A 21,031-nucleotide genomic window follows, 5' to 3' on the forward strand; every position below is an offset into this window, starting at 1 on the left:
CAGCTTTCTCCCCATGCTGTCCATATGTTTGTTCTCTACATCTGTGTCTCAACTTCTGCCCTGCAAACCGGTTCATCTGTACCATAGTTCTAGGTTCCACATACATGCGTTAATATACGGTATTTGTTTTTCTCTTTCTGACTTACTTCACTCTGTATGACAGTCTCTAGATCCATCCACATCTCAACAAATGACCCAATTTTGCTCCTTTTGATGGCTGAGTAATATTCCATTGTATATATGTACCACAACTTCTTTATCCATTCGTCTGTCGATGGGCATTTAGGTTACTTCCATGACCTGGCTATTGTAAATAGTGCTGCAATGAACATTGTGGTGCATGTGTCTTTTTGAATTATGGTTTTCTCTGGGTATATGCCCAGTAGTGGGATTACTGGATCATATGGCAATTCTATTTTTGGTTTTTTAAGGAACCTCCATACTGTCCTCCATAGTGGCTGTATCAATTTACATTCCCACCAACAGTGCAAGAGGGTTCCGTTTTCTCCACACCCTCTCCAGCATTTGTTGTTTGTAGATTTTCTGATGATGCCCATTCTAACTGGTGTGAGGTGATACCTCATTGTAGTTTTGATTTGCATTTCTCTAATAATTAGCGATGTTGACCAACTTTTCATGTGCTTCTTGGCCATCTGTATGTCTTCTTTGGAGAAATGTCTATTTAGGTCTTCTGCCCATTTTTGGATTGGGCTGTTTGTTTCTTTAATATTGAGCTGCATGGGCTGTTTATATATTTTGGAGATTAATCCTTTGTCAGTTGCTTCATTTGCAAATATTTCCTCCCATTCTGAGGGTTGTCTTTTAGTCTTATTTATGGTTTCCTTTGCTGTGCAAAAACTTTTAAGTTTCATTAGGACCCATTTGTTTATTTTGTTTTTATTTCCATTTCTCTAGGAGGTGGATCAAAAAAGATCTTGCTGTGATTTATGTCAAAGAGTGTTCTTCCTATGTTTTCCTCTAAGAGTTTTACAGTGTCCGGTCTTACATTAAAGTCTCTAATCCATTTTGAGTTCACTTTTGTGTATGGTGTTAAGGAGTGTTCTAATTTCATTCTTTTACATGTAGCTGTCCAGTTTTCCCAGCACCACTTATTGAAAAGACTGTCTTTTCTCCATTGTATATCCTTGCTTCTTTTGTCATAGATTAGTTGACCATAGGTGCGTGGCTTTACCTCTGGGCTTTCTATCTTGTTCCATTGATCTATGTTTCTGTTTTCGTGCCAGTAGCATATTGTCTGGATTACTGTAGCTTTGTAGTACAGTCTGAAGTCAGGGAGACTGATTCCTCCAGCTCCGTTTTTTTCCCTCAAGACTGCTTTGGCTATTTGGGGTCTTTTTTGTCTCCCTATAAATTTTAAGATTTTTTGTTTTAGTTCTGTAAAAAATGCCATTGGCAATTTGATAGGGATTGCATTGAATCTGTAGATTGCTTTGGGTAGTATAGTCATTTTCACAATATTGATTCTTCCAATCCAAGAACATGGTATATCTCTCCATCTGTTGGTATCATCTTTAATTTCTTTCATCAGTGTCTTATAGTTTTCTGCATACAGGTCTTTTGTCTCCCTAGGTAGGTATATTCCTAGGTATTTCATTCTTTTTGTTGCAATGGTAAATGGGAGTGTTTCCTTGATTTCTCTTTCAGATTTTTCATCATTAGTGTATAGTAATGCAAGAGACTTCTGTGCATTAATTTTGTATCCTGCTGCTTTACCAAATTCATTGATTAGCTCTAGTAGTTTTCTGGTAACATCTTTAGGATTCTCTATGTATAGTATCATGTCATCTGCAAACAGTGACAGTTTTACTTCTTCTTTTCCAATTTGGATTCCTTTTATTTCTTTTTCTTCTTTGATTGCCGTGGCTAGGACTTCCAAAACCATGTTGAATAATAGTGGGGAGAGTGGACATCCTTGTCTCGTTCCTGATCTTAGAGGAAAAGCTTTCAGTTTTTCACCATTGAGAATGATGTTTGCTGTGGGTTTGTCATATATGGCCTTTATTATGTTGAGGTAGGTTCCCTCTATGCCCACTTTCTGGAGGGTTTTTATCATAAATGGGTGTTGAATTTTGTCAAAAGCTTTTTCTGCATCTATTGAGATGATCATATGGTTTTTCTTCTTTAGTTTGTTAATATGGTGTATCACATTGATTGATTTGCATATATTGAAGAATCCTTGCATCCCTGGGATAAATCCCACTTGATCGTGGTGTATGATCCTTTTAATGTGTTGTTGGATTCTGTTTGCTAGTATTTTTTTGAGGATTTTTGCATCTATATCCATCAGTGATATTGGTCTGTAATTTTCTTTTTTTGTAGTATCTTTGTCTGGTATTGGTATCAGGGTGATGGTGGCCTCATAGAATGAGTTCGGGAGTGTTCCTTCCTCTGCAGTTTTTGGAAGAGTTTGAGAAGGATGGGTGTTAGCTCTTCTCTAAATGTTTGATAGAATTCACCTGTGAAGCCATCTGGTCCTGGACTTTTGTTTGTTGGAAGATTTTTAATCACAGTTTCAATATCATTACATGTGATTGGTCTGTTCATATTTTCTATTTCTTCCTGGTTCAGTCTTGGAAGGTTATGCCTTTCTAAGAATTTGTCCATTTCTTCCAGGTTGTCCATTTTATTGGCATAGAGTTACTTGTAGTAGTCCGTTAGGATGCTTTGTATTTCTGCAGTGTCTGTTGTAACTTCTCCTTTTTCATTTCTAATTTTATTGATTTGAGTCCTCTCCCTCTTTTTCTTGATGAGTCTGGCTAATGGTTTATCAATGTTGTTTACCTTCTCAAAGAACCAGCTTTTAGTTTTATTGGTCTTTGCTATTGTTTTCTTTGTTTCTATTTCATTTATTTCTGCTCTGATCTTTATGATTTCTTTCCCTCTGCTAACTTTGGGTTTTGTTTGTTCTTCTTTCTCTAGTTCCTTTAGGTGTAAGGTTAGATTGTTTATTTGAGATTTTTCTTGTTTCTTGAGGTAGGCTTGTATAGCTATAAACTTCCCTTTTGGATCGTCGTGTTTTCATTGGCATTTGTCTCTAGGTATTTTTTGATTTCCTCTTTGAGTTCTTCAGTGATCTCTTGGTTGTTTAGTAACGTATTGTTTAGCTTCCATGTGTTTGTGTGTTTTACGTTTTTTTCCCTGTAATTCATTTCTAGTCTCATAGCGTTGTGGTCAGAAAAGATGCTTGATATGATTTCAATTTTCTTAAATTTACTAAGGCTTGATTTGTGACCCAAAATGTGATCTATCCTGGAGAATGTTCTGTGCGCACTTGAGAAGAAAGTGTAATCTGCTGTTTTTGGATGGAATGTCCTATAAATATCAATTAAATCTATCTAGTCTATTGTGTCATTTAAAGCTTCTGTTTCCTTATTTATTTTCATTTTGGATGATCTGTCCATTGGTGTATGTGAGGTGTTAAAGTCCCCCACTATTATTGTGTTACTGTTGATTTCCTCTTTTACAGCTGTTAGCAGTTGCCTTATATATTGAGGTGCTCCTATGTTGGGTGCATATATATTTATAATTGTTATACCTTCTTCTTGGATTAATCTCTTGATCATTATGTAGTGTCCTTCCTTGTCTCTTGTAACATTCTTTATTTTAAAGTCTATTTTATCTGATATGAGTATTGCTACTCCAGCTTTCTTTTGATTTCCATTTGCATAGAATATCTTTTTCCATCCCCTCACTTTCAGTCTGTATGTGTCCCTAGGTGTGAAGTGGGTCTCTTGTACACAGCATATATATGGGTCTTGTTTTTGTATCCATTCAGCAAGCCTCTGTCTTTTCATTGGAGCATTTAATCCATTCACGTTTAAGGTAATTATCTATATGTATATTCCTATGACCATTTTCTAAATTGTTTTGGGTTTGTTTTTGTAGGTCCTTTTCTTCTCTTATGTTTCCCACTTAGAGAAGTTCCTTTAGCATTTGTTGTAGAGCTGCTTTGGTGGTGCTGAATTCTCTTAGCTTTTGCTTGTCTGTAAAGCTTTTGATTTCTCCATCGAATCTGAATGGGATCCTTGCTGGCTAGAGTAATCTTGGTTGTAGTTTCTTCCCTTTCATCACTTTAAGTATATCATGCAACCCCCTTCTGGCTTGTAGAGTTTCTGCTGTGAAATCAGCTGTTAACCTTATGGGAGTTCCCTTGTATGTTATTTGTCATTTTTCCCTGGCTGCTTTCAATAATTTTTATTTTTGCCAGTTTGATTACTATGTGTCTCGGCGTGTTTCTCCTTGGCTTTATCCTGTATGGGACTCGCTGCGCTTCCTGGACTTGGGTGGCTATTTCCTTTCCAATGTTAGGGAAGTTTTCGACTATAATGTCTTCAAATATTTTCTCGGGTCCTTTCTCTCTCTCTTCTCCTTCTGGGACCCCTATAATGCGAATGTTGTTGCGTTTAATGTTGTCCCAGAGGTCTCTTAAGCTGTCTTCATTTCTTTTCATTCTTTTTTCTTTATTCTGTTCTGCAGCAGTGAATTCCACCATTCTGTCTTCCAGGTCACTTATCCGTTCTTCTGCCTCAGTTATTCTGCTATTGATTCCTTCTAGTGTAGTTTTCATTTCAGTTATTGTATTGTTCATCTCTATTTGCTTTTTCTTTAATTCTTCTAGGTCTTTGTTAAACATTTCTTGCATCTTCTCGATCTTTGCCTCCATTCTTTTTCCGAGGTCCTGGATCATCTTCACTATCATTATTCTGAATTCTTTTCCTGGAAGGTTGCCTATCTCCACTTCATTTAGTTGTTCTTCTGGGGTTTTATCTTGTTCCTTCAACTGGTACATAGCCCTCTGCCTTTTCATCTTGTCTATCTTTCTGTGAATGTGGTTTTTGTGACACAGGCTGCAGGATTGTAGTTCTTCTTGTTTCTGTATATGTCTTCTTATCTTTGCCATTCAAGTGTTTGTAACTCCCTATGGTTAAAGGACAAAGCAGTGTTCTGCCCAATATACCCAAGAGTTTGACAATGGAAATTAGAACAGCTCTGTTCTGGGAAGGGGTAGGTGATGGAAGATATTATCCACCCCCAAGAAAGAAAAGGGATTTCTTGCTGAATCTCTTAACTTAAACTGAGTACCTTGACCATACAATCCTGAATATTAGCCCTAAAAATCCTAGCATGTTCTAGTACAGATGTGACAATAAATTGTGCAGCTACCAGTACTGTAGAAACTTCACTGGGCCCAGAGTGGCAACTTGTTTTATGCAAAATGCAATGGTTTCATTTCTTTGACAATAATCAAAAGGAGGAAAAAGTATTTTCTTCTCATTTGTTGGAGGTCAAATCAGGAAAGGCAAAAACTACTGAAGGAAGAGAAGGAAGAGGGAGAAATATATTCAAAATACAAATTGAAAACTACTTGATTGTCTGCTCACAGCCTGACCCCATATTTGTAAAAGAGGTTAATAAGGCACAGTGAGCACCACCAGGATGCCCACAATCTATTGATGGAGACAGACATTGCACAACAGTTATAGCACCAGCCTAAACATGAGACGTATGAACACTAATGAAACAAAAACAAGTGTTAAGTGAAACCAGAGGGAGGCTCTATTGATTCTGCTTAGAGTGTAGTGTTAGAGAAGGATTCATAAACTGAGTGATACTCAGAAGATGAGGTCATATTCAGTAGGTGATAGAAGGACTTCCCTAGCCAAAGAACAACACAGCAAAGGCAAAAATCCATAAGAGAGCATGGAGTGTTAAGGGAATTAATGGTATCCCTGGACTTACAGGCTAAAAGGAAGCTGAGGTTATATTATAAAATATCTTATTTGCCCACACCAAGAAATAAGGGTTTTATGGCCTTAAATGACACATTAGACCAGTTGGGCTTAATAGATATTTAAAGGACATTCTGTCCAAAAACATCCGAATATACATTCTTTTCTGTGCACATGGAAGTTCTCCAGGATAGATCACATTCTGGCCACAAAGCAAGTCTCAATAAATTTAAGAAGATAGATATTATATCAAGCATCTTTTCTGACCACAAAATATGAAACTAGAAATCAATTATAGGAAGAAAAATGGAGAAAACAGAAACACGTAGACGCTAAACATCATGCTACTAAAAAACCAATGGGCTAACGAAAAAAATCAGAGAGGAAATCATAAAATACCTGGAAACAAATGAAATGAAATCACAACATTCAAAAAGCTATGGGATGCAGCAAATGCAGTTGTAAGAGGGAAGTTTATGGCAATACAAGCCTATGTCAGGAAACAAGAAAAATCTCAAATAAACAACCTAACCTACCATCTAAAGGAATTAGAAAAAGAAGAACAAACAAAGTCCAGAGTCAGCAGAAGGAAGGAAATTATAAAGATCAGAGGGGAAAAAAATGAAGTAGAGATCAAAAAAAAAAAAAAACCAAAACCCACAACAATAGAAAAGATAAATGAAACCAAGAGCTGGGTTTTTGAAAAGATAAATAAAATTGACAAGACTTTAAGCCATGCTCATTAAGAAAAAAAAGAGAGAGAAGATGCAAATAAAATAAGAAATGAAAGAGGAGAAATTACAATGAATATTACAGAGATACAAAAAATCATAAGAGAATACTATGAATATATGCCAACAAATTGGACAACCTAGAAGAAATGGATAAATTCCTAGAAACATACACTCTTCCACAACGGAGTCAGAAAGAACTAGATGATCTGAACAGACTGATCACTAGTAGTGAAATTGAATTAGTGATCAAAAAACTCCCAAAAAGCAAAAGTCCAGGACTAGACAGCTTCACAGAGGAATTCTAAGTATACAAAGAAGAATTAATACCTATCCTTCTCAAACTATTCCAGAACATTGAAGAGGAGGGAACATCCCCAAATTCATTCTATGAGGCCACTATTACCATGATACCCAACCAAAGACAATACAAGAAAAGAAAATTACAGGCCAATATCTCTGATGAATATAGATGCACAAATCCTCAACAAAATACTAGCAAACCAAATCCAACAATATATAAAAAGAATTATATACCATGATCAAGTGGAAATTATTCTAGGATGCAATAATGGTTCAATATCCACAAATCAATCAGCATGGTATACCACATTAACAAAAGGAAAGACAAAAACCACATGATCATCTCAATAGATGCAGAAAAAGCATTTTACAAAATTCAACATCCATTTATAATAAAAACTCTCCAGAAAGTGGGCATAGAGGGAACATATCTCAAAATAATAAAGGCCATCTATGACAAACCCACAGCTAACATTGTGTTTTCAATGGTGAAAAGCTGAAAGCTTTTCCTCTAAAATCAGGAACAAAACAAGGATGCCCACTCTTGCCATTTCTGTTTAACATAGTATTGGAAGTCCTAGCCACAGCAATCAAACAAGAAAAAAAAAAAGACATCCATATTAGAAGGAAAGAGGTAAAACAGTCACTCTTTGCAGATGACATGACCCTATACATAGAAAATACTAAAGTCTGCACCAAAAAACTATTAGAACTAATAAATTAATTCAGTAAAGTTGTAGGATTCAATATTAATATACAGAAATCTGTTGCTGTTCTATACACTAATAATAAACTATCAGAAAAAGAAAACAAGAAAACGATCCCATTTACAATTGTATTAGAAAGAATAAAATAAGAAGGAATAAATTTAACTAAGGAAGCGAAGGACCTATATTCTGAAAACTGTAAGTCATTGATGAAGGAAATGGAAGATGATTCAAACAAATGGAAAGGTATCCCATGTTTACCGATTGGAAGAATTAAAATAGTTAAATTGTTTAATATTAAAATGTCCATACTACTCAAAGCAATCCACAGATTTAATACAATCCCTATCAAAATATCCATGACAGTTTTCACAGAACTAGCACAAATAATCCTAAAATTTGTATGGGAGCACAAAAGACCCCAAAGAGCCAAAGCAATCTTGAGAAAAAAGAACAAAGTTGGAAGTCATGATCCCTGACTTCAGGCTGTATTACAAAGCTACAGTAATCAAAACAGTATGATACTGGCACAAAAACAGAAATATAGATCAATGGAACAGGATAGAAAGCCCAGAAATAAACCCACGTACTTATGACCAATTAAACTATGACAAAGGAGGCAAGAATATACAATGGAGAAAAGACAGCCTCTTCAATAAATGTTGCCGGGAAAACAGCTACCTACATGTCAAAGAATGAAATTCGAACACTCCCTCATACCATATACAAAAATAAACTCAAAATGGATTAAAGACTTAAATGTAAGACCGGAAACCATAAAATTCCTAGAAGAAAACATAGGCAGAGCACTCTTTGACATAAGTGTTAGCAGTATATTTTTGGATTGTCCCTTTAAGCAAAGGAAACAAAAGGATAAGTAAACAAATGGTACCTAACTAAACTTAAAAGCTTTTGTGCAGCAAAGGAAACCATCAACAAAACAAAAAGACAACCTACTGAATGGGAGAAAATATTTGCAAATGATATGTCCAATAAGGGGTTAATATCCAAAATATATAAACAGTTCATATAACTCAATATCAAAAACAACCCCAAAAACTTGATTCAAAAAGAGAGAGAAGACCTGAATAGACATTTTCCCAAAGACATACAGATTGTCAACAGTCATATGAAAAGGTGCTCAATATTCCTAACCATCATGGAAATGCAAATCAAAACCACAATGAGATATCACCTCACATGTATTATAATGGCTGTCATCAAAAAGACCACAAATAACAAACTTGGCAAGGATATGCAGAAAAGGGAAACCTAGTACACTAGTACAATGTTAGTGGGAATGCAAGTTGGTGCAGCCACTATGGAAAACAGTATGGAAGTTCCTCAAAAAACTAAAATAGAACTACCATATGATCCAGAAATTCTACTCCTGGGTGTATATATGCAGAAAATGAAAATATTAATTTGCAAAGATTATCTGCACCCCAAGTTTCAAAGCAGCATTATTTTCAATAGCCAAGATATGGAAGCAAGCTAAGTGTCCATCAACAGATGAATGGATAAAGACAATATATTGTGTGTGTTTGTGTGTGTGTGTGGGGGGGGGGTAAAATGGGATGTTACTCAACCATAAAAAAGAATGAAATTTTGACATTTGCAACAGCAACATGGATGGACTTGAAGGGTATTATGCTCAGTGAAATAAGTCAGACAAGGAAAGACACATACTGTATGTTATCACTTATATACAGAATCTAAAAATTACAACAAACTAATGAATATAAGAAAACAGAAACAGACTCCCAGATATAGAGAACAAACTAGTTCTTACCAGTGGGAAGAGGACTTGGGGGAGGGCAAGATAGGGGTAGGGGATTAAGAGACACAAACTATACTATGTATAAAATAAGTAAAATACAGGGATATACTGTACAGCACAGGGAATATAGCCAATAATTTATAATAACTTTAAATGAAGTATAATGTATTAAAATATTGAATCACTATGTTGTACACCTGAAACTAATATAATATTTTAAATTAACTATACTTAAATTTTTAAAAATGAAACAAGGGTTTTAGTCCATAGGCTATAAGTTCTTGTGGACATGCCTGAAATAGAGAGATGATATGGCCAGATGTATAATTTGGAAAGATTGCTCAACCTGCAATATGGATGCCTGGTTAGAAAGAGTGAAACTAAAGCCAAGACAGTAGTTAAAAGGCCATCACAATGTTTGGTGTGAATGACATTTAGGACACAATATAGAGTATTAGACAGTGGGATGAATTAAGTGGAATAGGGAGGAGATCTCAGTGGCAGAATATAACTGGTGGCTTTTCATGATGGTTAAGAAAGAAAAGGAGAAAGTCTAAGGAAGGATTCTAGATGACACAGAGTTTGTAACTTTTGCAAGTACTTGGCTAATGATGGAATTCATTCACCCACTGGGGAACAGAACTCTTCCCCTTTAGGCCTTCTCTTTCTTCTCTCCTTCCTCCCTGACCTTTGGGTTCCTGTAAGCCCTCAAATTCCCTCACATAGAGTCCTACCCCTTCTCCTCAGTTTCATTTTTTTTCATGGAGGAGCAGGGGTAGAGTGGCTTGGGAAATGGATACTGCAGAAAGGATATCTATCAGACAATCAGAACTACAGCATTCCCAGAATGGCCCCCTCAACACATATTGTATTGGCTATGATGGCACTAGCATCTCTTTGCCTTTAGTTGCTTTGCCAAATGCCTCTTTCTGTTACTCGAGCCTTGGTATGTGCCAGCCCCAGGAATATGGGAGGTAAAAATCAATCTTGCCATGATAACACCAATGAGAAGGCATTCCCTTTGAATTCATACTGTCAGAGAATGATTGCTTGCTTGCTTGATTGATTAAGTCAGTCACTCATTCAACAAATACTAAGACATTGTATTAGATAGTTAATGTACAGAGATCATAAGACATTTGAGGTCCCATCCTTTCATTGAGCTTATAGTCTAGTGGAAAAAGACAAAAAATATATAAGTAAATAAATAAAAATAATATCATACAGTGATAAGTGCTATAAAAAAATAAAACAGAGTTTATGAGGTGGGGAGGGGTTTCATTAGATACAGTGATCACAGAAAACCCCTTTGAGGGGTGGCTTTTAAGCAGGAAAATGGAAAATAAGCAAAAGCCAGAGCTTGCTGGAGAATATTTCAGGCCACAAACAAACAAACAACCATAAAAAACAGAAAGTGCAAAGCCTTCTAAGTGGGAAACATCTTGCAGTGTTGCAGTGTTCTAGGAACTGGCAGAAGGCTGATGTAAAGGGGAAAGCGATATGAGATGAGGTTGAAGAGATAAACAACAACCCGAATACAGGATCTAAACCAAGGCAGGGAACACAAAAGAAGGTTTTAGAGAAAAAAAAATAATCAGTTTGGTTTGGGCATATTCAGTAAAAGTACAAGAGTTCTGATGAACATAACAACTACAGCCTAAGGTTGGCATACATATAAAACCAAATGGAAACAAACACTGTATATGTTTATAACTAATTCAAATACTTAGTCAGGATTTTAAATTATCCAAAGTTACAGGGTAAGTTATAGGCACTAGTTATTGGCAAATCAGGACAAATTTGGATTTCTGGCATGAAGTATATGTGTTTATGCATTTGTCGAAATGATCAAGTGGTTTTTGTCCTTTATTCTATTGATATGGTGTATTACATTGATTGATTTTTGGATGTTAAGCCAACTTTATATTCCTGGGATATATCCCACTTAAAGATAGTGGATAATCCATTTATAAGTTTTTTTTATTTGGTTTGCTAGTATTTTGTTGAAGATCTTTGTGTTTATATTCATAAAGAATATTTGTCTTTGCTTTGCTTTTCTTGTGATCTTTGGTTTTGGTAGCATAGTGATACTGACCTGACTGAATGTCACCTCCTCTTCTGTATTTTACAAGACTTTGTGAAGACTTAGCATTCATTCTTCTTTAACTGTCTGGTAAAATTCAATGGTGAAACCATCTGGACCTGGGCTTTTCCTTGTGGGAAGTTATAAAATTACTAATTAAGTCTCTTTTTATAGGTCCAATAAAAATTTCTATTTTTTTTCCTCAGTCAGTTTCAGTAGTTTGTGTGTTACTAGTAATTTTTCCATTTCATCTAGGCTATATAATTTGTTGACCTATAATTTGCAGCTCATAGTTTTCCTGTATAATCCTATTTATTTCTGTAAGGTCAGTAGTGATGCCCCCTCTTTCATGATTTTAGTAATATGATTATTCTCTTGTTTTGTGTGTGTGTGTGTGTTTTGTGTTCCCCACACCCCTTGGTCAGTCTAGCTAAAGGTTCATCAGTTTTACTGATCTTTTCAAAGAACCAACTTTTAGATTATTTGATTTTCTTTAATGTTTTTCTATTTTCTGTTTTATTTAATTTCACTCTAATATTTATTATTTTCTTCCTTCTGCTTCTTTTGGGTTTAGTTTGCTCTTCTCTTTCTAGTTTCTTAAGGTGGAAGGTCAGGTTCTTCTTTTTAATACAGGCTTTACAGTTATAAATTTCCCTCTGAACACTGCTTTAGGCTGTTTATACATTGTGCATAATTTTCACTAATTTCAAAATATTTTCTAATTTCCCTTGTGATTTCTTCTTTGAGCCATTGTTTATTTAGGTGTGTGTTATTTAATTTCAACATATTTGTGAATTTCCCAAATTCCCTTCTGTTATCGATTTCTAATTTCATTCAATTGAGGTTAGATAACACACTTTGTATGGTTCCAATACTTTTAAACTGATTGCATCTTGTTTTATGGCCTAACATATAGTCTACCACAGAAAATGTTCCATGTGCACTTGAGAATAATGTGTGTTCTGATATTGTTTGGTAGAGCGCAATATAAATGTTTACTAGATCTAGTTGATTTGTAGTGTGTTCAAGTCTTCTATTTCTATGTTGATGTTCTGTCTAGTTGTTCTATTGGAAGTGGAATATTAAAATATTCAGTTTTTATTGTTGAATTGTCTATTTCTCCTTTCAATTCTTATCAGTTTTGCTCCATGTATTTTGGGGTTCTATGATTAGGTCCATATATCTTTATAATTGTTATATCTTCCTGATGGATTGACCATTTTATCATTAAAAAATCTTCCAGGCTTCTACAGAGTGGGGGTAAAGAGGATGGGAACAGCGTTCTCTGGCCTTACTGAGAATCAGCCATTTTTCTTGACTAACACTCCTCAGATTGTTGTGAGCCTTTGGTTAGAGTTTGGATTGAAAGTTTATTTTGCCAATTTTTGAAAATGTTCTTGTTGCTTTTATGGAAGAGTGGATTTTCAGAAGTTCTCACTTCACCATTCCAGAATTGCTTCCTTATTAGAGATTTTAAGGTTAACTTTAACTGCCCACTTAAGAATTTAAACCACTCTCTCCTTCTTAATGTACTTTATTTGGTTTCCTGGACAATATGTTCCCTTAAGTTTCCTCATACTTCAGCTATCCTATCCTTCTCATTTACTGAGTTATTCTCTTCTCTTTAGCCTCTAAATGCTATAGATGACTTCTCCAGCCTTATGGCTTTAAATATCACCTATATGGATGAAACCTGAATTAAATCTCCAGTCCAGATATCTTTTCTGAACACCAGACTTACATTCCATATAATCAGCACCCAGAAGCACTAGTTGTGTCCCTTATCAAGCATGACCCCCATCAGGTGTAACCATTATCCTGACTATTGTTTCTATGTGTAAATTCCTTCCTGGCATTTGTTGGGAAATTTATATATTTTTTCTGAATTTCAAATACTGAGAAAAATAGTTGAGAAATCAGCAAAATGGAAAAAGTATTATAATTCTACTATAAGAATTAAAGCTTAACAATAGACACAGAAACATTACTGCCTTAAAGAAATCTACTAATGTCAAGTGAAAAGCAAGAACAGGAAATGCTGGCACACTGAGTCAAAAGTATTGAAATTCTAAATATCAGCACAGGAGTACATGTTGATCGGATCAGTTGATTTTGCTTATTATAAGTGTATCTTTGTAGCCCTGTATGCTGCTAATAGCAAGTCATTCTTGCAAATTATATATTGTCTATATGCATAGTATACAGTATACAAACCCTGTGAGTGTCCTTTCAAGATATAACAAGTTTGAGAAGCAAAATAAACCCTTAAACTGGCAATTTTGACATTTGATTTTGTATAGTTCTGTTACCTTGCTAAGAGATCCAAATGTTTTAATTCAAATACTACCCAATAAGATTTGCTGGTGTTTTCCAGTGTTTGAGTATCTTCTATAGTAATGTTACTGGCATTTGCTAATATTTCTAAACTTGTTATTTCATATTTTAAAAAGTTGTATATCCATAATAATGAGCAAAGGGCATGAAAGTCTGAAGTGTTTTATGAATAACATTTAATTTATGAAATTCTTGGGAATTCCAACTCTTATTCCTGATTTCCATAGTTTAATATGATAGAAATTTGGAAATACTACCAATAGCAATGATGGATGAAATATTAAAGATTTCTAACACCACAGATTAGTTTTGCCTACTTTTATATATGACATAAATGGAATCATGCACTATATACATGGATGTGTCTGGCTTTCACTCAGCATTAAACCTGTGACCTCATCCAGATTGAGTTGTTGAGTATAATATACTTGTCATTCTTTTATAGTATTCCATTGTATGAATATGTCACAGATATTTTTATTGAAGTATAGTTGATGTACAATGTTGTGTTAATTTCTTTGTCACAGATTTTTAATCCATTTTGATGGACATTAGAGTAGTATCAAGTCTACTAAAATTAGCTATGCTATGAACATTCATTATATGCCTTTGGTAGACATAAGTACTGATTTATGTTTGGAAATATACTCAGGGCTAGAGATGCTAGGCTATATGATACGTGTATGTCCAGCACTAGTAGATACCACCAAACAACTTCTCAAAACCTTTGTACAAATTTACATTCCTATCAGCAATGCACTTTAGTTATTCTAGTGGGTGTGGAGTAATATTCTCTGGACTGTAATTTGCATTTCCCTGCTGACTAATGTAATTGATCACTTTATGTGGGTGATCGGAAAACCCTGTTTTATAAGGTGACTGTTCAACACTTTGGCCTTTTTTTTTTCTATTGAGGTTTCTGACTACTACTTATAGACTTGTAGGGGATATCAATAATTATGGATTTGAGTAATTTGTCATGTACATGCAATGCAAATATTTTCTCGCACTCTATGGCTTGCCTTTTCACCATTATCTTTTGATAAAGAGAATTTCTTAATTTTTAACATATTCCAAGTCATCCTCTTTTACCTTTCTGGTTAGTGCTATTCTATGTCCTGTTTAAGTAATTTATATCTCTTCTAATATCATAAAGATATTCTCTTATGTTTTCTTCTAAAAGCTTTATTGTTTTACCTTTCACCTTTTCACATTTAGAGTTGTAATCCATCTGGAATTTATTTTTGTGTATGAGAGAGATAAAGCCCCCCCACCTGTGTGTGTGTGTGTGTGTGTGTGTACTTTCTGCTATGCCCCATTAGTCTATTTTTCTATCTTTGCAACAATAATACATATTGCTTTAAAGTATACCAAAGCTTTAACACTTTAAAATAGGTCTTCTTATCTGGTATTGGATTTGATTTGATTGTAAACTCTGATTGTAAACTCTCCAGCTTTGTCTTTTTCAAGATTGTCTTAGCTATTTTTGGCACTTTTATATTTCTATTTAAACTTTAGAATCAGTCTTGTTTTCTTTGTATTTATCCTGCTTGGTGTTTACCAATTTCTTGAATCTTTGGATTGATAACTTTCATCAGTTTTAAGAATGGCTGGCCTTTAGCCACTTAATGATTGCTTTTGCTCATTTCTCTTCCTGTTTTTCTTCTACAAAATTACACATGACAACATATTTTACTGTGTCCCACGTATTTATTTATTCTTTTCTGTATTTTTGTCTCTCTGTACTTCAGTTTTGCCATTTTCTATTTAACTATTTTTAAGATCTCTAATCCTGTCTTCTACTTATTAAATCCACCCTTTGAATTCTGAATTTTCGATATTGTACTTTTCCATAACGAATTTCTAATTTATTCTCCTTTATAGATTCCAATTTTCTGTTGAAATTCCCTATCTTTTATCTATTTTATTCATCTTTTCCCTTTTTTCTTGAACATATTAACCATAGTTTTTAAAAGTCCTTATCCACAATCTGATATCTGAATCACCTGTAGGTCTGTTTTCATATTCTGGTTTTGGTTTTGGATCTTGGTTTTAGATCACATGATCCTGCCTATTGATATGCCTAATGTTTTTTTATTGAATTCCAGACATTGTGTAATAAAAATATAGAGTTTTCAGATGATGTTGACTTCCACCAGAGAGACTTCATTCTTTCCTTTGTTAGGCAGATAGTGTGGGATAATTATCACCTTAATCCCATAAGGCACTGAGCTGTGTTATGGTTTTGGTTAAACCTAGTCCGTCTCTGATATCCTCTTATATTTAGGACATAGCTTCTCCAGGGTTTTAAATGGATAGCCTAGCATGTCATCTTTTTTATAGCATTGGGAGACTGTAGGAAAGCCAGCTCTACTTTTCAAAGGTTTTCATATTAGTTATTATACTTTGTGCAAGTTCAAAATTCAGCAATTGTATTGAGAGGGGTATCAGTCAAGAGGCTGAGATCTCTTAGATCTCTACTTTTATCACTTTAGCATTGTGTGACCATCAGAATTATTACTTTTTTTTTTTAATATCATCCAGCAGCAGCCCTATGCCCAGGGCCAAACTTGAATTCCAAGTTGAAATCCATGGCCAGAATTGGCAAGTACCACCAAGAATGAAGAAGCTACAGGTCACAGATTCATCTGTGAGAGGTTCTACCCTTTCTCCAGAATTTTAGTATCTTCAATCCTTATTGCTCAACAGTTCTGGGTCTCCTAATTGTTCATGAGGGGAGCATTGTTTATCCACAAACAACTCTATCCTTCCCAGAGTGGAAGTAATACTCATCTAACTTGATAGTAAATTCATTAGGACAGAAATCTACAAGTCACCCTTGAGTTCTCTCTTTTTCTAATATTCCACACCTAATTCATTGGAGGATCCTCTGGGATTGTCCTTCATAATACATCCAGAATCAAATTACTTCTTACCACTTATGCCACTATCACTCTTACCTGAGCCATTATCATCTCTCATCTGAAATACTGCAATAACCTCTTAACTGGACTCCCTGCTTCTATCTTTCTCATACTTATATTTTTAACAGAGTATCCATAAAGATTCTTTAAAAACCATAAATCAGATAACATAATTATTTTGTTCAAAATATTCCAATCACTCCCTATTTTCCCCCAGAATAAAATTCAAAGCCTTTTAATGTTCTTCAAGACTTAGATGACCTGATCCCCTATTTGATCTCATATCTGAGATACTTTTCTGACTCCCTGGCTGTTCCCTCTAACTAGAGTATTATTTCCTCAAATATCGGCCTTGTTAAACCTTTTACCTCCTCAAAATTTCTGCCCAAATTTCACTTTTTCAAAGAGACCTACGCTGATTACTCTACTTTAAATTTCAATGGCAATGCTCATCTTCCACCTAGACATGACTGACCCCACCTTATTCTGTAGTACTTTTATGTCTTCTCATGGTGCATCTCATTTTACAACATACTTTATACTTTACTTTTTCATCTAGTGTTTGTTTTCTCTTTTGCCATCACTCTGTCCTCTACAGTGTAAGCTCCATATGGGCAGGTCTTTGTCTTATTCATGGATACATTCCAAGCTCCTAGAACAGAGCCTGGCCCATGGGAGACAATCTGTAAATATTTGACAATGATTGAAAAAATATGTCACACATAATTATTTGGGTCTTTTCAAACGCACTTTCTACTTCAAAATACAGAGATAAATCTAATTTAGAGATGATCAACACAGACCTTGATATATTGCTCTGATGACTCCCAAATGAAACTTACTCTGAAATTCTTAGTCAGAAACTCACTCAAATTCTATTCAATTTTGATTTTTCTAATTCATTTGAAAATAGGCTATGTATCTATTCATTTCTCTGCCAGATTTACAGCTACTGGCAAAGGCAGTACTCTCTAAAAATGAGGAAATTTCTAGAGTCTCTTCCCGTCTACCATTTACTGTAGGGAATTAGATAGAACTATAGTATATGAGGATGCAGGTAGAATAGGCATTTCAAAAATACAAACACATTCTGTTTGAGGGATCTTGCCTTTAGATGGTTTGTCTTGGTTTGTCTTCTGGATAATTTAGGAAACAGATGTTAATGTTTCAATCTAATGAAAGACAAATTAGTTTAAAATGGTGAAATAAGGTTTCCTGTCTAGAAGGAAAACTGTTAAAGGTTAAATCTCCTCCTGATCAGTTAGTACTACTCCACCCCACTCCCCTTCCTCACTCACATACCAGCCTGAATTAAAGGTCTCAGCTTTTGAAACTACTAAGGGACAGAATAGGAAATATTCTGTTTCTTTTGGAAAAAGATCAGGCAAACAGAAAGTGAGAAAATACATACAGCTGCCAAACTTCAGTGGGCAGGCATGCACATCCATAGGAAAATCTTCCAAATGCATGGGACACTCGGCATGAATTGTTAACCTAAAAGGAAGAATAACAGAACATGATATTAAGCTAAAATGAATGGTATTAAACATGGAGCTGAGTTCTCGTTCACCAGCAATGGAGTGCTGCTAAGAATAATGGGATTTTATTTGTTCAGGTTCACTGAGATCCAAGACTTTATGAACACAAGGGATGGATTAAATGAACTAGATAGCCTCTCAAAGTAGCATTCAATATTAGATTTTTAGATCAGATATAAGTCCCACCTTACCACCTTTAGGAAAACAAATATCATTTGTCTACCCTAACTGAGCTCCCTTAGCTAATCCACCACCAAAGAAGTCTGGAAACACCAGGTACTGACTCATTCACTCCTGATAGCAGTTTAATTATTTCTGAAATAATACTCCTCAGCAGGCTATCATGTGAGTTAAACAATTTAGAGACTGCACTGGAGAGGAGAGATGTATAGAAAGAATATCTTTCTTTTTATATTTATTTATTTGGTTGCACCGGATCTTAGTTGCAGTAGGCGGGCTCCTTAGTTGTGGCATGTGAACTCTTAGTTGCAGTATGCATGTGGGATCTAGTTCCCTGACCAGGGATCGAACCCGGGCCCCCTGCATTAGGAGCGTGGAGTCTTAACCACTGCACCACCAGGGAAGTCCCTAGAAAGAATATCTTTAACCTGATAATAAACAAGCACAAAAGATGGCTCTGCTGCTTACAGCAACTGCTATAGCTTTGTTTAAGAAGATGGCTCTTTGAGAATACATACACACACTTGTACATGTACACACACACACACAGTAGCTGGCCAGAAAAAAATTACAAAGTTTATGGAGGACATCAATAACCTCAGAGGTCAAGTCTGAAGAGCTCATGTTCTCTTAATAGGGACAACATGTTGGAGAGACTGTTCATGGATCCCTCAGTGGAAATCCGGATAGGGTACAACTTGCCATGCCCACATACTCATTCTTCTGCATTAGTCTGTCTAAATAATCGATTCCAAAGTTTCCCCTCTGTTTTCCTGCAGATATTTTTGAGACTCAACTTTCTTTGGCCTAGAAAGTAGACTGCTATGTGTAAATGGGACTCACACAGCAAAATTTCAGAATTATTTGACACCTAACTCTGATGAGCTATTTCTAGCTAACCTGTATACCTCCTGGTTATATTGGATTCAATCTCTGCTATCCTCTTGGAGCTTTAGGTGGCCAACTGGCAAGAATCTCCAATCCTGGCTAATTCTTGAACATGATAAATGTGTGACACCTCATAAATGATCAGAGTAGCAGTAGTAGATATTGCTCAAAGCAGGCTGACTAAAGCAAACATGCTCAGGTGTTTATTAGCAAGAACCCTAGGCTGGAAGGCAGAAACCAAGTGTGTGCCCTTCAGCAAATATTTACCCATATCTTATTTTCCATTTCCTTATCTAAATAGTAACAGGTTAGAAGTAGATGGCAAGTGTCCTTGCAGCTCTAACTAATCCCTTGGATATTTATAAAAATTCCCATGTGTCTTGGACAAAAGCTCCATTCCCAAGTCAGCCTGCAATACCTTACCAATCTACCCTTTATTCTTAAGGCATAAATAGGGGGTTTCATGACTCAAAGAATCTGATATAAGAGAAATGTCTTTCACTGAGAAGCTTGCTCCTGTTGGATAATTAAAAGATTTCATGAGGGTTTAATAAAGAAAATTGTGTTCCTTCTCTCCACTTATATTAGTATTTCCAAGATACTGCATCTTATGAGTAATGCCAAGGGGAAATTACTTTATGTCTACCCAGCTGTCCTAGGGACATGGCAAATAAAACCACAACAAATAGATAATCAAAGCAAGATGCAAAAGGTATTGATTTCTGCTTAGGAGCAGAACTGATTTATAATAACTTTCCTATCTTCCTTCCCATCCACTTCTTGCCCATCCCACCTAAGCATAGAGCAGTGATGAGAAAGCAGATGTTGGTTGGGGTGGGGTACTTCACAAGCCAAATTATGCTATGCTCGTTTCCTTGGTTCTTAAATGCATCCTAATGCTCTCTGAACAACTGCATCATACTGTTTTCCCTTCTTGCCTTCCCTCCTCCTTGTTACAACTTTCAAGACCCTTCAAGCTTTTGCTGCAGCAGAAAGCATCCTGACTACACTCAGGCTAATAGACTCATCACCACAATCTATGCCATAAACAGATCCATCCCCTTCAAAACTTTCCTTCCACCCTCTTTTATTTTATTGTTATTAAATTATTATGATTTTTGTGACAAAAACACTTAACATAAAATCTGCCTACTTAGTAAGTTTTAAGTATTCAACACAGTATTTTTAATTGGCTGGAATAGACATTACTCCAAAGAAGACATACAAATGGCCACAGGTATGAAAAGGTGCTCAACATCACTACTCATCAGGGAAATGCAGATCAAAACCATAATGAGATATCACCTCACATCTGTTAGAATGGCTATTATCAAAATAGATAAGAGATAACAAGTGTTGGCGAGGATATGGAGAAAAGGGAACCCTAGTGCACTCTTGGTGAGAATATAAATTGGTGCAGCTCCTATGGAAAATAGCATAGAGGCTCCTCAAAAATTAAAAATAGAACTACCATAGGATCCAGCAATCCTACTTCTGGGTATATATATCCAAAGGAATTGAAATCAGGATCTCAAAGAGATGTCTGCACTCCCATGTTTATTGCAAAATTATTCACAATAGCAAAGACATGTAAGCAAACTAAGTGTCCATCAACAGATGAATGGATAAGAACATGTATATACATACAATGTAATATTATCCAGCCTTAAAAAAGAAGGAAATCCTACCATTTTCAACAACATTGATGAACTTGGAGGACATTATGCTAAGTGAAATAAGCCAGACAAAGACAAATACTGTAGAATTTCACTTATATGTGGAATCTAAAATAGTCAAACCCATAAAGCAGAGA

The 21,031-nt window shown here is 35.4% G+C and overlaps 1 protein-coding gene and 1 long non-coding RNA gene across 4 annotated transcripts in view; both read right to left on the bottom strand.

The window, feature by feature from the left end:
• LOC309651832 overlaps positions 1–21,031 on the bottom strand; it is a 437,596-nt gene that overhangs the window by 262,008 nt on the left and 154,557 nt on the right. The gene's annotated exons all lie outside the window — the stretch shown is intronic.
• Positions 1–21,031, bottom strand: part of GABRA3 (gamma-aminobutyric acid type A receptor subunit alpha3) — a 258,489-nt gene that overhangs the window by 39,260 nt on the left and 198,198 nt on the right. For all 3 annotated transcript variants that reach the window (XM_082444886.1, XM_082444885.1, XM_082444884.1), the window contains one exon: positions 18,024–18,106. In XM_082444886.1, the coding sequence (XP_082301012.1) occupies positions 18,024–18,106 (83 nt within the window). The remainder of the gene's footprint in view (positions 1–18,023; positions 18,107–21,031) is intronic.

The sequence above is a fragment of the Balaenoptera physalus genome (genome assembly GCF_965194825.1).
Source record: "Balaenoptera physalus genome assembly, chromosome: X".
NCBI lineage: Eukaryota > Metazoa > Chordata > Mammalia > Artiodactyla > Balaenopteridae > Balaenoptera > Balaenoptera physalus.